This window comes from Portunus trituberculatus, chromosome 23 (genome assembly GCF_017591435.1).
Source record: "Portunus trituberculatus isolate SZX2019 chromosome 23, ASM1759143v1, whole genome shotgun sequence".
Classification (NCBI taxonomy): domain Eukaryota; kingdom Metazoa; phylum Arthropoda; class Malacostraca; order Decapoda; family Portunidae; genus Portunus; species Portunus trituberculatus.
Genome location: NC_059277.1, coordinates 9,959,770 through 9,982,468, shown reverse-complemented (window position 1 = coordinate 9,982,468; position 22,699 = coordinate 9,959,770). Strand labels below are relative to the sequence as shown.

Below are 22,699 nucleotides of genomic sequence, written 5' to 3'. Positions count from 1 at the left end.
GAGAGAGGCGAAACGAAACGAAATGAAACGAAATATGAAACAGAGAAAAGAGACCAAGGCATAGAAACACAAGAAAAAGACAAAAAGATAGACAGACAGACAAATAGATATAGAGAGAAACACAGACAGATAAAGAGACGAGTGACAAGAACAACTAGGTTACCGATATCCACAAAATTAACACAGCCTCGAAAAAATATAGATATTGAGAGAGGGAAGGGGGCAGGATGGGCTGAGAGGAGCATAACTGTAGCATTAGGGTGATGGGTGTCAAGGGCGCGAGTGTGGAAGGAGGAGGGGAAAAGTGGAAAAAAGATATGCCTGTAGGGACGTGGCCATACATTTCCTCAGTACCTGTGTAGGGGGAACAAGGAAAATTGGGTTACCTGTGCAGGGTGACAAGTGGTGCAACAAAGGAAGGCTTACCCGTGTGTGGGGTAACGGTGTGTTTGGGGTGGCTACTGTGTGTTTGTTAAGTGTTACAGGTGTTTGGTGTGACAGTTTTGCATAGGGATGTACAAGTGTTTGAGGCAATATATAGTAGAAGCGGTTACTGTGTTAAGTATTACAGGTGTTTGGTTGTGGCAGTTTGCATAGGGACTTGCAGGTGTTTGAGGTGATGTGTGATAGAAATGGTTAGTCTTAAGCGTTACAGGTGTTTGGTGTGGTAGTTTGCATAGGGATGTACGTACAGGTGTTTGAGATAAGGTATAGTAGAAGTGTTTATTGTGTGTTACAGGTACGGGTATTTCATCTGGTAGTTTATATAAGGACTTAAGTGTGTGTGGGGTGTTATTGTATCCTTATAAAGACTTGCAGGTGAACAGAATAGGACCTAAGACTGAAAGAAAACGTAGAACAATAGAAATGTGTGTAGGTTATTTAATTACTGGTGACCACTGTACCTGTATTAATGGCTGGTGTACCTGTATTAGTGACATACCTGTATTAATGAACGTAACTGTATTTATGACTGGTGTACCTGTATTAATAGCCGACGTACCTTTATTAATGACTGCCGTACCTGTATTAGTGGACGTACCTGTATTAATGAACGTAACTGTATAAATGACTTGTGTACCTGTATTAATAGCTGACGTACCTTTATTTGTGGCTGCCGTGCTTGTATTAATGGCGTACCTGTAGACGGGTGTGAGGGAGGCGTTCTTGTACCACAGCACCAGCAGCACAGGGTCGTCTGGGTTGATGGAGCTCACATCGCAGGGCAGCTTGGCAGTGGCCCCGCGCACCGCCGTCACAGCCACCAGCGACCCTGCCCGACCACCAAACACTCCGTCACACACAGGGCTTTATTTCCATCCCCCTTAACACACTACACTTCCATTTACCTTTGAGAAATTTACCGTCAATCACCCTTGACACACTGCATTCATTCACCCTACTACTTGACAGACCTCCTTTCCTTCACCCTATAACGTGACACCTGCTTTCCTTCACCCTATAACGTGACATCTCCTTTTCTCCTTTACCTCTGAAACGTTTGTTTTTCTTCACCCCTGAAACACACCTGCTTTTCTCCCTCCATTCTCCTCCATGATACACACACACACACACACACACACACACACACACACACACACACACACACACACACACACACACACACACACACAAGTCTTGTCTCTTCAATTTCACCTATGATACATCTGAGAGAGAGAGAGAGAGAGAGAGAGAGAGAGAGAGAGAGAGAGAGAGAGAGAGAGAGAGAGAGAGAGAGAGAGAGAGAGAGAGAGAGAGAGAGAGAGAGAGAGAGAGAGAGAGAGAGAGAGAGAGAGAGAGAGAGAGAGAGAGAGAGAGAGAGAGAGAGAGAGAGAGAGAGAGAGAGAGAAGGAAAACAGCGTCTGGGGAACATAAATACGGTCCATTTTCTATCAATTTATGGGGGGAACTTAATCGAAGCGGCTCGACTCATCTTTATTACCTGGCCGTGAAGGGAGAGAGCGAAGACTCCATCGGGAATATTCAAAGGAGAAGCCGAGATATTATGAACACCCGATAGCTGAAGCTGTAGGAAATATCGTGTTTCTTTTTTCTGCTCCTCCTCCTCCTTCTCCTCCTCCTCCTCCTCCTCCTCCTCCTCCTCCTCCTCCTCCTCCTCCTCCTCCTCCTCCTCCTCCTCCTCCTCCTCCTCCTTCTCCTCCTCCGTCGGTATCATTCGTCCTGTCCGCCGTTGTTGTCGCTCTTGTCGTTCTTTCTCCTTCTGGTGGTCGTCTTCATTTCTCATTTTCATTGGATATCGTTTTCCGAGTGTCCGTTCTTCTTTTTCTCTATTCTCGTGAAATTTTATACCTTAGATTCCTGTCTTGTATTTTTATTTCCTTTTCTTGCTGTATTTCGATGTTCGTTTGCTTTGTTTCTCTTCTTTTCTTATATTTGGCCCTTGCAACCTTACCTGTGTATTGTCACCTGGTATGCATCTCCCTGTCACCTACCACACCTATCTCAAATCTTTGTTATCTCCTTCCCACTCTCTCTCACCCTAATACGTTTGCCCGTTTGTACTGTCACCTGTCACGCAGCTTCCACACTCCCGCCAAAGCTGTCACACCTGTCTCTCATGATTCCCCCCAATCTTACCTGTCAGTCCCGTGTTTGGTGCTCCCCTCCCTCGCTTCTCTCTTCTCTTAATCCTCTCACACTCGCATCGCATCCATATTCCTTTCACTATTTTAACAGGGCACTCACTATTCCTCTCTCTCTCTCTCTCTCTCTCTCTCTCTCTCTCTCTCTCTCTCTCTCTCTCTCTCTCTCTCTCTCTCTCTCTCTCTCTCTCTCTCTCTCTCTCTCTCTCTCTCTCTCTCTCTCTCTCTCTCTCTCTCTCTCTCTCTCTCTCTCTCTCTCTCTCTCTCTCTCTCTCTCTCTCTCTCTCTCTCTCTCTCTCCAATCGTTAGCTGTCGACCAATTTTCTGTCTCATTTCTCACCTGTTACCTTCAGAATTCTTTGTTTTTTCAGCCTTACCTACCTTGTCTGTGTGTGTGTGTGTGTGTGTGTGTGTGTGTGTGTGTGTGTGTGTGTGTGTGTGTGTGTGTGTGTGTGTGTGTGTGTCTGCTTTGTCAGTTTCCTATCTGTTTTTTTTCTGCTTTCTCTCTCTCTCTCTCTCTCTCTCTCTCTCTCTCTCTCTCTCTCTCTCTCTCTCTCTCTCTCTCTCTCTCTCTCTCTCTCTCTCTCTCTCTCTCTCTCTCTCTCTCTCTCTCTCTCTCTCTCTCTCTCTCTCTCTCTCTCTCTCTCTCTCTCTCTCTCTCTCTCTCTCTCTCTCTCTCTCTCTCTCTCTTCGGTTCCTACCTGTCACCCTCATAATGATTCAGTTTCCTTCCGTATCCGTCTTGTGTTTTCCTGAATCTGTCAACCGTATTTTCCCGAGATTGTTGTTTACGTGTTTTCTTTTTCCCCTCGTATCTTTTTCCTCCGTCACAATTTCCACCTGTCTTCTTCACAATAATTCAGTTTCCATCTTCGAGTCTTGTCTTTCTTTTTCTTTTTCTTTTTCCTTTTTCTGATTTGGACACCTGTGTTTTCTTGGCAATGTTCGTCTTTTGTCTTTTTTTTCTCTCTTTTTCGCGCGTCATCCGTCACTTTTTTTTTTCTACCCCTTCCGTCTATCAGCAGGTGTCACGCACGTCTTCTTTTCCATCCACACCTGTCATTATCGTCCGCCCAATCCTCGTCACCTGTCAGCGGCCCGTCCATCCATCTCTCCTCCTCCTCCTCCTCCTCCTCCTCCTCCTCCTCCTCCTCCTCTTCTACCTCCTCCTCTAGTCAGTCAGACGCACGTAACTCTTCTTCCCTCAACTTTTGATCCATTACTCTTGGTCTCTTTTCCTCCTCCTCGTCTGTCTGTGTCCATCCATCTGTCTGTCTCGTTCTCCATCTGTGTGTGTGTATGTGTGTGTGTGTGTGTGTGTGTGTGTGTGTGTGTGTGTGTGTGTGTGTGTGTGTGTGTGTGTGTGTGTGTGTTGTTTGGGACATATATCTAGCTCCGTATTTATTTCTCTGTCTATCTGCCTACCGTTTCTCTCTCTCTCTCTCTCTCTCTCTCTCTCTCTCTCTCTCTCTCTCTCTCTCTCTCTCTCTCTCTCTCTCTCTCTCTCTCTCTCTCTCTCTCTCTCTCTCTCTCTCTCTCTCTCTCTCTCTCTCTCTCTCTCTCTCTCTCTCTCTCTCTCTCTCTCTCTCTCTCTCTCTCTCTCTCTCTCTCTCTCTCTCTCTCTCTCTCTCTCTCTCTCTCTCTCTCTCTCTCAATTCTCTCTACTCCGGAAAACTGTATCGTAGCGTTTCTCTCAGCACTGCTCCATGAACGTCACGCCTTGCTAAGCACCACAGCCCGTCACTGATACTAGAATAAGCGAAAGAAAAAGTTGGAGTTTTTTCCCCTTCCCTTCAGCTTTACAACACACACAAATACACAAAGACACACGCACACACAGACACGCGAGGAGGGATGGCACTTGCGAGAGCGTTTTTAATATTTGAGTTTTAGAACGGACTTCTTATTTCAGCGAGATGCATAAGTAAGAAGTAGAAGGAGTGAAGGAAATTTTTTGGACTTAACTATGAGGCGGAATGTGAGTGAAGAGTGTGTGGGTCTTGATTTACTTTCAGCAATCTCTTTAGTAACTATTGTGGTGTTCAGGTGTGTTTTGTTTCCAGTAAAAAGTTAAGTGGGATTTTGCGTTATCATTTGAAAAAAATACTGCAAAGAGTCAATTTATAAGGCAATAAGAAGTGAAGAAGTGAGTGAAGGAAACTTTTTTTGGGGGGACCTATGAGAAGGCAGAATGTGAGTGAAGAGTGTGTGGGTCTTGATTTACTTTCAGCAATGTCTTCTAGTAGCTATTGTGGTGTTCAGGTGTGTTTTCTTGTTTCCAGTAAAAAGTTAAGAGGGATTTTGCGTTATCAAATGAAAAAAATACACCAAAGAGTCAATTTTTAGGGCAATAAGTCGTGGAGGTTTGTTCTCAATATGTAGTGAACGTTATTACGAGTTTTTGTGAGTCTAGTGATAGTTTAAAAGTAAGAGAAAGTTTAAAAGTAAGAGAAGTGAAGAAGTGAATGAAGGAAACTTTTTTTTTTTTTTAACCTATGAGAAGGCAGAATGTGAGTCAAAATTTTGTGTGTCTTGATTTACTTTCAGCAATCTCTTTAGTATCTATTGTGGTGTTCAGGTGTGTTTTGTTTCCAGTAAAAAGTTAAGTGGGATTTTGCGTTATCAATTGAAAAAAATACTGCAAAGAGTCAATTTTTAGGGCAATAAGTCGTAGAGGTTTGTTCTCAATATATAGTGAACGTTATTGTGAGTTTTTGTGAGTCTACTGATAGTTTAAAAGTAAGAGAAGTGAAGAAGTGAATGAAGGAAACTTTTTTATTTTTAACCTATGAGAAGGCAGAATGTGAGTCAAAATTTTGTGTGTCTTGATTTACTCTCAGCAATCTCTTCTAGTAACTACTGTGGTGTTCAGGTGTGTTTTCTTGTTTCCAGTAAGAAGTTAAAAGGGATTTTACGTCATCAATTGAAAAAAATACCCCAAAGAGCCACATTTTAGGGCAATAAGTCGTGGAGGTTTGTTTTCAATGTATAGTAGACTTTCCTGTATGTTTTTGAGATTCCAGTGACAGTTTAACAAGATATCTGCATCAATAGAAAGATAAAAACACAAAATTCAGGAAAGAGGAAAATAAGTCAAGAGATTATATCTATTAACTTCTCGGCGACTTATTTTACTTATGACAGTCTCCAGTGGGAGTTAATGTAGTCTTCACGTGCAATCTCATAACCCCAGTGATAGTGTGACAAGGATTCTACACTAGCAATCAAAAACAGCACTGAAATCTATATAGTGCTCACCATCAGACAGTCACTGAGTCCTACAGGCTTTAAAAGTGCATTATTAACCCTTCAGTACCGGGACGCATTTTCACCATGAGTTTGGGTAAGATTAGACGATTTTATTTACGTTGGGAAGAGTTTATGGAGATCAGAAGATTAATGGCCAGAATCTTCACTATTTTAATTCCCCACATGAGTTTCTGAAGTCATATGAAATCACTAATTAACAAGCAGAATGAATATGAAAACTCGTCATAGCACTGAAGGGGTTGAGTGTGGGAAGTGTAGCAGTATTGTAGTGATGTGAGTGTGATAGCGTGGTAGTTCTGTCCAGCGTTCTTATTCTTTTCTTTTTATGCAAGAGGAAAACTTGCCAAGGAGAAAAAAAAGCATTAAAAAAGGCCCACTTAAATGCAATCTACCTAAAAAATAGTAAAATATTAGCCGAAGGTCTTAACTATTCTTTTAAGTAGTAGTAGTAGTAGTAGTAGTAGTAGTAGGAGGAGGAGGAGGAGGAGGAGGAGGAGGAGGAGTAGCAGTTGTAGTAGTGTGATGCAAGTGTTATGGCGTGTCAGGTTTGTCCATCTCACACTCAGACGGTCGAGGCGCAGGTGCAAGATTTTTCAGCATATTTTTCTTCTTCCCTCGTGGCCCCAGAATTCTAGGCACCGTTTTCAGATGGACGGTATCAGTTTTCTCTTGCCTGTCATTCCTCGAGACACTTCCTCATGCGTTACTCTGTCGATGCGAGGCTCCAGTGTCCTCTCCAAGCCTCCTCCTATTTCTGCAGTACGTCTTTCTTCCCCTTCTTCTTCTTCCTCTTCTTTTACTACTATTGGTGGTGGTGGTGACGGTGGTAGTGGAGGTAATATTGCTTCTGCTGTTGTTGCTGTTATTACGATTGCTTCTGTTACTACTATTACTACTACTACTACTACTACCATTCCACGGCTCTTTTTCATCCTCCTCCTCCCTATCCCATCCATTTCTCCTCCCTGGTCAATTTTTCTTTTCCTTTCCCCTTTTCCCTCCTGTAGTGGCTGTAGTTCACAAACCTTGACAAATTAATCTGAGAGCCGAGGGTTTAAGGCTTTTATTTCCCCTACTGCAAATCTTGGGGCTCGAACCAGGACCCTTTAAGCGTTTCAGTAAAGGTGACAGTCCAAATTGCCAGTTGTCTAGATAGTCTTGTATATGGACAGGGAGATATTACAGCATTCCCTTTTTCGTCTCTCTCTCTCTCTCTCTCTCTCTCTCTCTCTCTCTCTCTCTCTCTCTCTCTCTCTCTCTCTCTCTCTCTCTCTCTCAACCACCTGTCTTTTTTTTCTTTTTCTTCACTTTTATGTTTATTTTGTCTCTTTCAGTAACTTTCCTTTGTCATTCTCTCTCTCTCTCTCTCTCTCTCTCTCTCTCTCTCTCTCTCTCTCTCTCTCTCTCTCTCTCTCTCTCTCTCTCTCTCTCTCTCTCTCTCTCTCTCTCTCTCTCTCTCTCTCTCTCTCTCTCTCTCTCTCTCTCTCTCTCTGTCTAGTAGCTTATTACAATTGATTTTTTTCAGCTTTTTATGACCATTTTTATTTTGTGTCTCTCCCAGAAATCCAGGTAATTGGTGGCGTAATTACCTGCGTTTGGTTTACCTGCAGTCACACACAGGTGCATTAATTGGCACCACAATCAGCCTCTCACACACAAACGAGGTAATTGAATAGTGTGTTATCTAAGTATAATTAAAACACTTCCGCCAACGAGAACACACACACACACACACACACACACACACACACACACACACACACACACACACACACACACCAAGTCAAAGTTAATGACCACAAAAAACACAAAAGAAAACGGAAAAGAGGAGGTGGGAAGGGGGGGTATAGAAAAATAGACAATGAGAGAGAAAGGAGAGAGGGGGAGAGGGGAGAGGAGAGAGGGAAAAGGGGGGACTAAAGACATTAAGGCGAAGGACAAGAGAAGCATAAAAAAGGGCTGGAAAAGGTGAAAAATCGAGGCAAAACTTACCATAGTGGTCATCCTCAGACTCGGCCACACTGGAGAAGAGGCTCGGCGTGGTGGTGGAGGCTTGTGGAGGCGCGGTGGAGGTGGAGGTGGAGGTGGAGACTGCGGTGGCGGCTGTGAGGGTGATGGAGAAGGCGGAGAGGGAAGCGAGAAGGAAAGACTCCACTACCTCGCGTTTTCTGTCACCGCTACGAGCCATTCCCTGCAGGACAAAAAGAAAACGTAATCAATTATTTAACCCTTCACTACTGGGACGCATTTTTCCTATGAGTTTTGGATATGATTAGACGATTTTATTCACATTAGGAAGGGTCGATGGAGGTCAGAAGATTAATAGCCTAGAGTCTTCACTATTCTAATCCCCACAGAAGTTCCTGAAGCTGTTTAGAATCACCATATAATAAGCAGAATATATATGAAAACGTGTCATGATAATGAAGAAATTGACTCAGAAATGATACTTGTGGCTGTGATACTTCCAAGACCTGTTTTCTGACACGCTTTGCTCTCCCCACGGTTACTTTCAAGAGCCGCTTAGATGATTAGCAAGGTTCTCCAAAGTGTTTTCCTGTTTATAACGCAGAGATCTTATTAATCTGTAACTAGAAGCGTAAAAAACACCTTTGAAACCTGTCAGCTATTATAAGCCTGTACTTAGCGTCTGATCTTCCTTTAAAGCTCCCTAATGACTTGACACCAGCAACCTGATTTCTGAGTTAGTTCCTTTCACCTACCACTCTATTTGAAAACCAGTTCCTTTCTGTCTCTTTTCATAAACCAATTTTTTTAAAGCTCGAACGTGTTATTTTTATGTCTGTCCTGGTGAGTGGATTGGATGAATGGGTAGATCGTTTAGAATCCGTAGCTGAAAGGATAGGTGGGTAAGTAGGTGGTTAAGTGGTCGAGAGATTTAAGCAGATGGGTGAATATAGTTGAACAAGTGGATGGATGACTCGGTGAACATCATTATAGTGTGTTGAACGGTTTGAAAGGTTTATGAAAAGTTCGAAAAGGTTTATTAACGCTGTAGCGAACCCAAGTGTGTAGATCAACATGCTTTCCTCATATACTCTATAGTTTGTTCCTCTGAGTCTCCAAACATTCCAGGAACAAGTGGTTTTCCTATCAAGCGTTTCAAGCACCAAATGTTTTGAGATTTACTTGCACTCAGGCTGATCTCTTTTGGGGATTATCTGACCTGAGTATCATCTGCTCCAGTACCAAGCAACGACATCTCTCCTCGTCTGTCTGTCTGTCTGCCTGTTTGTCTGTCTGTCTGTCTGTCTGTCTGTCTGTCTGCCTTTTTTTATTTATCTATTTCAATCTTTTGTTTCTGTGTCTACCTTTGTCACCAACTCTCTCTCTCTAGTCTCTCTCTCTCTCTCTCTCTCTCTCTCTCTCTCTCTCTCTCTTCTCTCTCTCTCTCTCTCTCTCTCTCTCTCTCTCTCTCTCTCTCTCTCTCTCTCTCTCTCTCTCTCTCTCTCTCTCTCTCTCTCTCTCTCTCTCTCTCTCTCTCTCTCTCTCTCTCTCTCTCTCTCTCTCTCTCTCTCTCTCTCTCTCTCTCTCTCTCTCTCTCTCTCTCTCTCTCTCTCTCTCTCTCTCTCTCTCTCACTATTAATAGCTCTCGTGTGCCGTGTGTGTTGATGATCCTCTCCTGTCATGACATCCCGGTGCAGAGCGAGGAAGGATCTCATTACTGTGGTGGTGGTGGTGGTGGTGGTGATGGTGGTGATGGTGGCGGTGGTAATGGTGGTGGCGGTGGTCCTGCTCTTTTTATTGTTATTTTTTTTTGTTTTGTTTTGTCATTTTTTGGTGCTCATTATTTTCATGATTTTGTATAACGTTCTTGCGGTCATAATATCTGTAGTAGTTGTAATAGTAGTAGTAGTAGTAGTAGTAGTAGTAGTAGTAGTAGTAATAGTAATAAAACCAGAAGTAGGAATAACAGTAATATATTGTTAGTAGAAGCAGCTATACAATAAGTACCAATAGTAGTAGTGGTAGTATAGTAGTAGTAGTAGTAGTAGTAGTAGTAGTAGTAGTAGTAGTAGTAGTAGTAGTAGTAGCAGCAGCAGCAGCAGGAGCAACACCAGCATAAAGCAACACCAAGAATAAAAAAAAGCAACACAACTAAACACTTTACAGAAATCCCCTCGAAATGGAAGCAACCCACACAAGACAACACGCCTCGTCTCATTATGCCAACAAAAACAAAGAGGATGGGGAAGGGGGCGTTGGTCCTTTAGTCCCCTGTCCCCCCACCCACTGGCCCTCCCCCCCACCCCAGCACCGCCTCTTTAACACGCAGGGAATACAGAGAATGCCGCAGCTGTATTTTTTTTTCACTCTGGCTGTGGGATGGGAAACTAGACAGCCCCTTGGTAATAATAGCAGTAGTAGTAGTAGTAGTAGTAGTAGTAGTAGAAATTATTGTTGTCGTGATGGTGATAGCAGTAGTAATGATAACGATAGTAGAAGTGATAATGATAATAATGACAAAACAAACACATTTATTTAACGCCCTTTAACTGAACTGTGGGAATAAAACAGCTACACACTAAAGATTCTTAACAGTAGTTGGAGCAGCAGCAGCAGTAGTAGTAGTAGTAGTAGTAGTAGTAGTAGTAGTAGTAGTACTAGTAGTAATAACAAAAGTATTTTCCACGAACAACCTCTCTCTCTCTCTCTCTCTCTCTCTCTCTCTCTCTCTCTCTCTCTCTCTCTCTCTCTCTCTCTCTCTCTCTCTCTCAGCACCGTTCCTAATCGCACGGGCCACATAGACAACTCAAGCTCTGCCCAGAATATCCTTACTTTTACTTTCCCTGACGCAGCACGAGGAAATTTGCACCTAATATTGTTCCCATTACCCTACGATATATTTCCACGTGAGGGGCGGCTGGCGGCGGACCGGGGGGAACGCGGGAAGGGGTGGGGTGGGAGGCGAAGCGTGCTAGCGAGCGAGCCTACCCACTCCTATATTTTAATTAACATTCCGCACCCTGGATAATGCTCCTTTGTTCTTCAGGGAGATAAATATATAATTATTCCTGCTCTCCACCCTTTTACCACTTCCAGCGCGAGGAGGGAGGGAGAGTGGTGGAGGGGGAGGTAAGAGAGGGGAGTGATGGGTTATATGGAGGGATGTGGGAATGCTCATCACAATCTCTCTTCCTCCTCCTCCTTCTTATCCTTAGTTTCTCTCTATTCTTCCGCTTCCTTTTCCTTTTCCTCCTACGCGTTAATTGTGAGTCTTAATTTTGCTCTCTCTCTCTCTCTCTCTCTCTCTCTCTCTCTCTCTCTCTCTCTCTCTCTCTCTCTCCTTTTTTTCGTTCTTTCTTTCTTACTTTCTTCCTTCGTTTCTTTCTGTCACTTTTATTTTGTGGGATAACTAATGCAATTTCGCTTTTTTTTTTTTTTTTTTTGTCTTCATCTTTTTCTTTTTTTTTTTTCATTTTGCTTCCGTCTGACAATTAGTTATTTAAGTGCCCCGTAAAATCTCAAGGAAATTATTCTTTGTATCTGTATCTTTAATGTTTTATTTTCCTGTAGCGGTAAATATACGGTTTTTATTTTTCTTTCTTCCGTTTCTTTTTTCCCCCTCTTTCTTTTCTCTTTTTTTTTTTATAGCGCGAGTGATTCTTTCAGTGTAACAAGACTTCTCTCAGAACTTGTAAATCTTCACATTTCTCTCACTCCTCTTGTTGTGTTTCTGGTGATACGTCTTATTTTTATTGTTCTTTTTCTCTCCTTCTTTCTCTCTTTTCGCCTTCCCTCCTCCTCGTCACGGTTTGAGTGCTGCAGTGGTAAGAAGATCTCAATTTTTATCTTTTGTTGTTATCTTTCTTGTGTGTGTGTGTGTGTGTGTGTGTGTGTGTGTGTGTGTGTGTGTGTGTGTGTGTGTGTGTGTTGTCTTTGATTCAGAGATTGGTTTCCTTTTATCTTTCTTTCTTATTTTTTTCCTTCTTTGTTTCTTGTCTTCATTCCCTCCTTTTTTTATTTATCTTTCGTTTGTTCCTGGTTCAGTTTTTGTTTTTGTCTTTGATTTCAGAGGTTGTTTTTTTTCTTTTTCTTTTTCTTTCTTTTCTTCATTTCTTCCTTCTTTATCTTCTTGTTTGTTGTTAGTTCAGTTTCTGTTTTGTCTGGCTTGAAAGATTGGTTTTCCTTTATATTCTTCTTTCTTTTCTTTTCTCTTTTTTCTGTTTCTTATTCTGTGTAACTTTCTATTTTTGTTTCTTCGTTATTATTTCTGAGTGTTTTCTTCCGTACCAGTGATTAGTTTTCTTCATTCTTTCTTCCTTTCTATCTTTGTTTTCATTTTTTTCTTTGTTTTTCTCTTTCTTTCTCTGTTCTTTTAACTGTATTTTGTTTCTTCTGTACGATATTTGTTTTTTTTTTTTTTTTTTTTGCTTTAGATAACTTTTCCTTTTTCCTTTTCTTTCTTTCTTTATTTCTATTTCCACTGTTTTATTTTCATTCTTTCATTCAAAAAAAGAATATACATCCATTGTTTTTTTTTCTCTTTGTCAATAGTTATTTATTTTTCATTATTATTATTCTTCCTATTTTCTTCTCCTTCCTTTTCTTTCAATTTTTTTTTATCTTCGTTTTTGCAGTTTTTTTTTTCCTATCCCTGTTTTTGTTTTGTCTTCGATATCATACACTCTCTCTCTCTCTCTCTCTCTCTCTCTCTCTCTCTCTCTCTCTCTCTCTCTCTCTCTCTCTCTCTCTCTCTCTCTCTCTCTCTCTCTCTATATATATATATATATATATATATATATATATATATATATATATATATATATATATATATATATATATCTTCATCACTTATTTGTTTGCTTGTTTGTTTGTTTGTGCTTCGTCTGAAAATTTATCTTTGTTAATTTTACTTCTCGTGCCATTGTTTTCGTTTTGTCTTCGTTAATAGATCATTTTTTCTTTTCTTTCTTCATTCCCTCTTTTTTGTGTGTTGCTCTGTCATTTCTTTTATCTATTTTTCGTTCTTTTTATCTAACATCCTTCCTGATAGTGATTTGAGTGTTACGAAACTGTAAAACCTTGAAACTTTATAAATATCATTCTTGTTATCTTTGTTTTAGCTCTCGTTTGCTCAATTATTTTATTTCTCTTCTTTTCCTTCTCTCTCTCCATTTTCTTGGCAGAGATTTGAGAAAGTCCTGAAAATTCTATAACTTATTTTTATCCATCATTTTTATTCCTTTAGGTTAAGTGTTTATTCATCATTGTCATCATTATTATCTACTTACATCCATTCTTCATCATCATTGTCACCATTATAATCCATTTACATTTATTATCATCACCCATCACCATTACATCAACATCAACACCTCTCACTTCTCCACCCTTCATTCATCACCATTGTCATCATTACTGTCAAGATTACAACCCCACCTTTATCTTAATCAGTTGTTACGACACCACCTCCTCCTCCACCTCCTCCACTTATTCTTACACCTCTTCTCCTCCTCCTCCTCCTCCTCCATCATCATCACGCTATCACTTATCTCCATCACCACCACCATCATCATCCTCTCTCTCTCGTATCCCCCTCTCCTTATCGTTTCCCTCTTCCTCTTCCACGCTGTAATTATCTGGAGTCTGCATTTTTGCCTCGCCTGTTGATCTGCCGCCACATCTAAGCGATCGTCACCCTTTGCTTCGTCGGATAGTGGCTCAGTGTGTCAATGGGATTTCGAAGCTTCAGTTCATGTTTTACCAGTTCAAAGATTAGTTCAGGTCCACTTTAGCTCCAATTTTGGCAGTATTTTCGGGCTTCGGTTTGTTTTTTGCTGTTACTGGGGATAATTCGTTTTTTTTTCTCTTTTTTTTTACTTTTACCTGGAGTTTGGAGGACTGGTTTTGTGTTTTTACCGGTACAAAAGTTATTTCAGTCCCAATTTTTTTTAGTACCAGTTTTTTTTTTTTTTTTTTCTTATTCTGTTACTAGACTTGATTCTACCTGTTTTACTGGGGTTTTGGAGGAGTAGTTTGTGTTTTACCGGTACACGAGTTATTTGAGTGCCAATTTACTAGTTTTGCCGGAAATTCTGAGTGTCATTTTTTTTCTTCTGCTACTAGGGTTAATTCAGCTCAAATTTACTAGTTTTGCCTGTGTTTAGGAGGACTACTTCATGTTTCACCAGTACAGCTATAAGTAACAGTTCATCAGTGTATCAAATGCGAAAGAGCACCAGTTAGTTCACTTCACCAGTATTGAATTAACCACTACCCAGTCACCAGTATCACCGTTTCAAAGCAATAGTACATTATTTTCCCTGTAGAGATCATTCAATTTCGCATATCAATATTTCCGACTCACTACCACCACCACCACCACCACCACCGACAATAATAACAACAGCAGCACTAGAGTCACAATAGCAACAGCAGCAGCAGCAACATGATAACTGCGGTCATTTGGCTAACCATTTTTTAACTAATTTGCACTTGCTGTTTGGGAATGGGAGTTGTGGATATATATTTCAACATTTTTTCTCCTTTTTTTTCAGAGAGAGAGATTTTGTGTGTGTGTGTGTGTGTGTGTGTGTGTGTGTGTGTGTGTGTGTGTGTGTGTGTGTGTGTGTGTGTGTGTGTATAAATTGTTCTTTCCTTTCTTTACGCTCATAAAGCAAAAATATGTATCTGTTATTTCATTATTTACATTCCCTACCACCACCGCAACCACCATCACCACCATCGCAACCACCACCACTGCTACCACTACCACCACTTTTCCTTTACTTCCTCTCATATTGTTTCTATGAAGGCAATGTTGACCTCCCTTTATCCTCACAGGTCAGTGAATGGACATTTCCCTTCCTTTCTGTCCCCCTTCCACCCGTCTCCACCCTTCACCTCCTCCCTTTACTTCTCCTCACCCATTCGTGGCCACAGCATACCACCACTAACACCATCACCACCACCACCACCACCACCACCACCACCACCACCACCACCACCACCACCTTCGTCAGAGCAACCCTCGGGAGATAAAAAACATGCTGGCTTTTATGAAGACGGATAGACTCCCTCCCTCTCCCTTCCTCTCTGTCTCTCTTCGTCTTTCACACCTTCAGCCCTCCCTGCCTTCCTCTCCCTCCCTCACCGCCTCCATCAGAAGCAAAAAAAGGGGAAAAAAACAAGAGGTGGGGAATATGAAGGAAACAACATTATCTGATCTTGGAGCGTCGATCATCAGTCTTAGGAAATGAAGAGACAAACAGACACACGCAGAGGTTAAAGAAACGACTGATAGGAAGGGCGAAAAATACAGGAAGAGGAGGAGGGACTGGAGGGAAACGGTGGAGGGGGAGGGGTGGAGAGAAAGGAACTGAACGACGAAGGAGAAAGCAGAAAGCGAAGGTTAACAAAGACAGGCAGGAGGAGCGGAAAAAAAAAAGAGAAGGGAGAGGAGAAGTGACAGTGAAAAACAGAAAGTGCTGCAAGGAAAGGGAAGAGAAGTAAAGGAGACGATGAATGAGGAAGTGAATTGAGCAGGAAAATGACGGATAAAGTGAAGAAGTGATAGTGAAAGGACTCAAATGAAAGGAACGAGAAGGGAAGATAGAAGAGAAGGACACAGTGAATGAATTTGACTACATAGGAAGTGAACCAGTGAAATACCAGAACACGAAACGATAAAAAAGAAGATGAGATAAACATGAAGGAGGATGCAATGACGGATGAGGGAAGGGAGAGAGGGAGGAGATAATAAGGACTTCAAAACAGCGCTTTACCGAAAGACGAAGCGATGGAAAAGAAAACGAGATAAGTGTGAAGGAGGCGATGATAGACGAGGTGAATGGAGGAAGAGGGGGAGATACGTAAAAACATGAGATGATTACGATAAACAGATGTTGAGTTATTTGTGATAAATCAGGGCCAGAAGGGGACGAGTGAAGAAAAACTGAGGTGAAGTAGGAGGGAACAAGACACAAGATGCTTACGAGCTTACGAGAAACAGGTCCACTCAAGTAATAGTCGAGTAATGTAGCACTTGAATTTATAACCTTTCCATTGCCCCTTTGATCTGCTGAGAACATGGAACATAAGAGCATAAGGGAAGCTGCAGGAAGCCATCATACATACACGTGGCAGGCCTTCTGTACAACATATCTACCTATCGTTGTCTCATCTAGTCTTTTATAGCTTTCTTTTGACTCAACTCAGCAGCCTAATTCCAGTCATCCGTCATTCGATTTCAGTACCATTTTCTTCCTATTTAATCCTATCTACCAGTGAGAAGACACGAGAGAGGGACTTTATGGTTCAATCAGTGGGCCTTTTTGTTAAATCTTTTTTTTTTACCTTTGTCAATTTCCCCCTCTCACATAAAAAAAAGCCTGAAAATTATCACTTTATACTCAACTTCTCATCTCTCTATTCAAAGCTCGGACATCACAGGCTGGAAGTCTTTTAATTATAGTCTTCTGTCAAGTTGTCGGCAAGCAGTTTAACAGAAGACTATAATTGGAAGACTGAGAAACCCCTGATAGTAAGAGCAGGGTGTTATCAGGTTATACTCAACTTCTGACCACTAGTGAACAAAACCCTTCACCGAACACCTCACTGGCAATCAGGAGCTGGGAATCACACACCAACGCATCCCAGAGAAGACCCAATTAATTCAGACAACAACCCTGGCACGCCTGACCACCGCCACCTCACACCCGACCACTTAAACCCACGCGCACTTCAGCACCACTACTACCACCACCACCACCACCTCCTCTCCTAGCAGTGCACACGAAACGAGAAAGCAAACAAGGGAAAAGCGGAAATCACCTAACCCAGGCCATCACTAGAGGCATTAAGACCGCTCCCGCTGCAGCCCCGCCATTACGACTTGGGGAAATGAAAGGCTTCGAACTGAAAGAACCATCAGCGAGGCGCAGCAAATCAGGGCAATGTGAAAACCAGACCAGAAAGTAACCATTTCCCTCTGCCTTGGATTAACATTTTATCGCCGCTTTGGATTGTGACATCCATTCGTGGATTTTGACGCTTAGCAGTGAGTGAGAGAGGGAGAGAAGGAGGAGAGTGTGTGTGCATGTGTGCCAGAGTGTGCGTATGTGTGAGAGAGAGTGAGAGTAAGGGAGTGACGTGAGGAAGAGCAAAGGATGTTTGATATCTATGAACTGAATGATGATTTGGTAAAGTACATGGATGGTTGGAAGGATGGCACATGGTTTGGTAAGTTTGCGCTTTGGTTAAGTGGTTGAGTGGTTGGATGAATGGATGGATGCGAGGAGGAATGACTGAATGAATAAGTGAGTGAGTGAGTTAATGGATGGCTAAATGAATGTATAGTGTGCGTTTTTGCCCATAGTTTCTCATTCTATTTTTCATTTGCTCTCTCTCTCTCTCTCTCTCTCTCTCTCTCTCTCTCTCTCTCTCTCTCTCTCTCTCTCTCTCTCTCTCTCTCTCTCTCTCTCTCTCTCTCTCTCTCTCTCTCTCTCTCTCTCTCTCTCTCTCTCTCTCTCTCTCTCTCTCTCTCTCTCTCTCTCTCTCTCTCTCTCTCTCTCTCTCTCTCTCTCTCTCTCTCTCTCTTAGACAACAAGTGCGACACACACACACACACACACACACACCTAGCAGTGAGTAGGTACGGGATGTAAATCGTGGAGTTGTGACCTTGTTGTCCCGGTGTGTGGTGTGTGCCTGGTCTCAGACCTATCCGACGATCGGAAATAATGAGCTCTGAGCTCGTTCCGTAGGGTAACGTCTGGCTGTCTCGTCAGAGACTGCAGCAGATCATACAGTGAAACACACACACACACACACACACACACACACACACACACACACACACACACACACACACACACACACACACACACACACACACACACACACACACACACACAGAGGCCAGTAACCCAAAGTCGGGATGTCCTTCCTTCCTCCGCTTATTCTTTTCTGAGAGAGAGAGAGAGAGAGAGAGAGAGAGAGAGAGAGAGAGTAACTTATATAGTGTGTCTTGGTGTGTCTCAACAGAAAACGTGTCGCTCGTCATTACAACAAACTCGCCTCGGAACCGCAAGGAACCAACAGTAAAACGTTCAATAAGAGACGCAGAATGTACCGAAGCTTACTTTATGGCGGCTGGCTGTCTCTTCATCATCTTTTTTCCTATTTTCGGTGGCCAGGAACGGGTAGGAGAGTGCCCAGTGCATCTATCCTTCTTTCCTCCCTTTCTCCCTCTTTCTCCCTCTCTCTCCTCTCCCATGTCCCTCTTCCCCCCCCTCCCCCCGGGTCTTTTTCAGAGAGATGTGCAAAAAGCAGGAACGATTTTCGGGAAAGAAATCCACCCAGGCTGTGATTTATGGGCGAACCAAGTGGCGGATCGTGACTCCGGCAAAATCGCACCCAAAATATAACCTGAAGAGGGATAAAAAAGTGGGAAAGATGAACACGAAAAACTGCGCGTGATTTACCGACATTTATACAGCGCGTGGCCATAGCAGGGAGAAAGGCAGTGGAGAATATATGGCGGTGCTAAACATATTATGAAGTTTTAGTAGCGAAGCATAGAAAATGAGATGGAAAAAAATACAACAGCTCCATTTGATTTGTTGTTATTTGTATAGACCATGTTCAATATGAGGGAGGGAGATTGTAGAAGATATATGGCTGACTAAACATTTTACGAAGTTCTGGTACTAAAGAGGGGTAGAAAAATGAAGGGATGAAAAGATCCGTGTGATTTACTGTTATTTGTACAGCTTGTGGTCATATGAGAGAGGAAGATAGTGAAAAATATATAGCTCTACTAAACGTGTTATGAAAATGTGGCGCTGAATATAGAAAACGAGATGGACAAACAAACAAAAAAGTGAAAACTAAAAACTGCATCTCATTTTCTGCCATTTGTTCAGATAATGGGGACAAAGAGAGTCAAAAATGATAATATGACTTTTTAAACATGCCATAAAGTTGTAATGCAAGTACCTAATGAGGGATAAAAAGAGGGAAAGATGAGAAAAAAAGGAAAAAGAAGAGATTTACTGCCATTTGTTGCAACCCGTGTGACAAAGTGAGAAAAATATGGCTTTATTGAACATGCCTTAAAGTAAAAGTACTGAAGAGAAATAGAAAAAAAAAAGGAGAAAAGAATTGTGTGATATACCGCTATTTGTACAGACCGTGACCGTGTGGGGAAAAAGATAGACTGAAAAATATGGCTTTATTAAACTTGCCGCAAAGTTATACCTGAAGAGAGAGATAGAAAAAAATGGAAGGGTGCAAAGAACGGAAAAATATGTGATTTAACGCCATTTGTATAGGCCGTGACCAAATGGAGAACGAAGAGAGTCAGAAATGTATGGCTTTATGAAACACACCACAAAATTCTTTACTGAAATGTGATGGAAATTGGAAAGGATAGAAAAAAAAACTCGTGAATTATTGGCATTTTGAGGAGCTAGTGACCATATGGGAGAGAAATAAGAAAATATGACCTTATTAGAAGAGCAATAAGAATGAGGAAGAATGTAAAGAAAATGGTTATAGTTTATCGCCATGTAGATAAAAAAAAATGCAAGTGATCTATTACCATTTTGAAGAGCTAGTGACCGTATGGGAGAGAAAAAAAAATATGGTTTTATTGGAAGAGCAATAATGAGGAAGAATGAAAAGAAAATGGAAGTAGTTTATCTGCATTTTGAAGACCCCGTGCCATGAGGGATGAAGCCAAAAAACATATGGTGTTCTTACAAGCTACAAAGTTCTAATGTGATTAACCTAAAGAGGGATAAAAAAAAAAAAAAACAGGAACGAATGAAAAACTACATGTAATTTATCGCCAGTTTGAAAAGCCCGTGGCCGTATAGAAAGATAGACAGAAGAATATAACTTTATCAAACACACCGCAAAATTTTGAATACTAAAGAATAAAAAAAAAAGGAAAAGATGAAAAAAAGAGCCTGGATGTGATTTATCGCCATTTTGAAGAGCCAGTGGCCATACCGGGGAGAAAGATAAGCCTTTGCAAAACACACCACAAAGTCCCAGTACCCAAAACGAAAAGAAAACTGAAAAATATGAACACAAAAGCATGTGGTCACCGCCATCTGGAGACCCTCAGCCATACACAGCAGAAAAATAACAAAAAAATAGAAGAATAAGTAAATAAAGGGGAGCATTCTGGCACATGTCTTAAAATAATACCTGGAATAAAACCTGAGGGGAGGTAAAAGCTGGAGAAAAAAAGATGAACAGGAAACGAGATTTACCACCAAATAAAGATCTTGTGCCCATAGAGAAGACAAGGAAAGCCGCCCCCAGGAAAAAAAAAAAAGTCACACACACACACACACACACACACACACACACACACACACACACACACACACACACACACACACACACACACACACGGGTTTGTAGAATGCGCAGTAAAACAGTAATGGAAAAGCGAGGAGGAATAGAAAAAAAATGAAAAGGATGAAAAAAAAACATGATTTACCGCTACATAAAGATCCCTTGCCCATATAGAAGACAAAGATAGCTAGAAAACACGCGCGCAAACACACACACAAACACACACACACACACACACACACACACACACACACACACACACACACACACACACACACACACACACACACACACACATTACGATGAAAAAACTACTGGACAAAAAAAAAGAGGTAAAAGCAGAAGAGGAGTAAAAGAATTTAGAAAAGATGAAAAAACATGAGTTACCCACATACATAAATCCTTATCCCTAACAGAAGACAAAGCCAGAAAACACACGAGGTTGTAGAATACCCCATAAACAGTAGAGGAAATCTTTAAGGGAAAATAAAAAAAAGATAGGAAAAAGATGAAATAACTTGAATTATACCCGACATAAAGAAACTTCTTCCTATATATAAAGCAGTGGCATTACTTAAACACTACTGGATATAAGAGTAAAATTAAAAATGGAATATAGAAAATAGGAAAATGAAAAAAAATCATTAATTATACACCACATAAAGAACTTACAATGCATATTCATAGCAGTGATACCCAGAAAAAAATAGGAGTTGTAGAGGAAATCTGAAAAGGAGAATAGAAAAGATAGGAAAAGATTAAAAAAACGTGAATTATACCCCACATAAAGAACTCCTTCCTATATATAAAGCAGTGGCATTCCTTAAACACTACTGGATATAAGAGTAAAATCTAAAAAGGAATATAGAAAAAGAAAAAATGAAAAAACATGAATTATATCCTTAATGAACTTCCTATATATAAAGCAATGATAGCCAGAAAATATAGGAGTTGTAGAATAATCCATAAACACTACATGATATGAGTTAAATAAAAAATGGAATATAGAAAATGGAAAAATGAAAAAAAAACATGAATTATATACACCGCATAAAGAATCCGTTGCCATAAATAAAGCAATGACAGCTAGAAAACACACACAGTTGTACAATATACCATAAATCAGTACTGGAAATGAATACAAAACCTGATGAGAAGAAAAAAAAGATAGAATAAAGTTTTGAAATGTTAGTTACAGTTACATAAAGATAATTAACGGACAGAAAGACAGGCAGGAAGCTCACAGGTTTGTAAGATACTCTATTAAACAGTATTTGAAGTGAGAGAAAGACTTAGAGTTGAAAAGGCTCAAAACAAAGAAAATCATGAATTACCAGTACATAAAGATCACTTACCGATTTAAAAGACAAGGAAAACTGAAAAAAATACACAGGTTTCTAGAATGAACCATAAAGTACTGAAAAAAAAAATCATATGACATGAAGAGGAGTAAAAATTGAGGAATCTGGCAAAAAATGATAACTACTTTCACATAAAGAAGCCGTTACCATATAGAACATAAAAATTTCTCCCACGAAAAAGAAAAAAAATGAATCTTTATAGACACGACAGCAAAAAAACACCTGACAGGCCGGAAATATAACCTGAAGAGGAGGAAAAAGGATGAAAAAAAGAGTCTGACAAAAACGCGACGTGATTTACCGGCCTCATAAAGTTCGTGGCCATACAGAGCACGAAAATAACACAAAAATAGCCCAAAAAATAGCCACAAAATGCTGATCTTTATGGAACAGACGGAAAATCTAAACTTGAAGAGAAAAAAATGATGAGAAATATGAACAAGATATGTGATTTGCTGACCACATCCATTTTACGGTCACATTGCTGGAAAAGCGTATGTTTTTAGGCAGTTTGCTGGAACACACACACACACACACACACACACACACACACACACACACACACACACACACACACACACACACACGCACACACACACACACACACACACACACACACACCTAGTATTCATGTATTTTCCATTTAAAAAGCATGAAAAAAGTCTGATTTAGTAATAACATTAAAATTCTATGTTACCTATACACACAAATATATTCACACACACAACACGTTTGATACAACACGAGAATCACAGAAAATGTCTTAGTTTTGTTATTCTACACCGAGAAAATAACCATCTCTCTTCTCTTTCCCCATCACCATTTTCGAAGGCCACAGAGATGGTTAGCCGTGTTCTGATCAGCGTTTCCCCTGTTGGTGATTTGGAAATCTTGTTAGCATCTCACCAAAGTTGTAAAACCACTAAATTTTTCCCCATCATCATTCCCGAAGGCCACAGAGATGGTTAACTGGATTCTGAAGAGCTTTTCCCATGTTCGTAATTTAGAAATCGTGTTAATCTTTCACCGGAACTTTGAAAACACTTAAAAACCCGTGTAGCTTCAACTAGAACCTTTTTGAAAACAGTGAAGATGCTACGCAAAAGTCTTTCAGAAAATAATCCTTCCTTC

At 40.9% G+C, this 22,699-nt stretch overlaps 1 protein-coding gene across 1 annotated transcript in view; it reads right to left on the bottom strand.

Annotated features, from left to right (window-relative positions):
• LOC123507618 (hemicentin-2-like) overlaps positions 1–22,699 on the bottom strand; it is a 133,349-nt gene that overhangs the window by 69,163 nt on the left and 41,487 nt on the right. The window contains exons 2-3 of the mRNA XM_045260633.1: positions 7,866–8,064; positions 1,141–1,273 (exon numbers count right to left, since the gene is read on the bottom strand). Coding sequence (XP_045116568.1) covers positions 1,141–1,273; positions 7,866–8,061 — 329 coding nt within the window. The 5' untranslated portion in view covers positions 8,062–8,064. The remainder of the gene's footprint in view (positions 1–1,140; positions 1,274–7,865; positions 8,065–22,699) is intronic.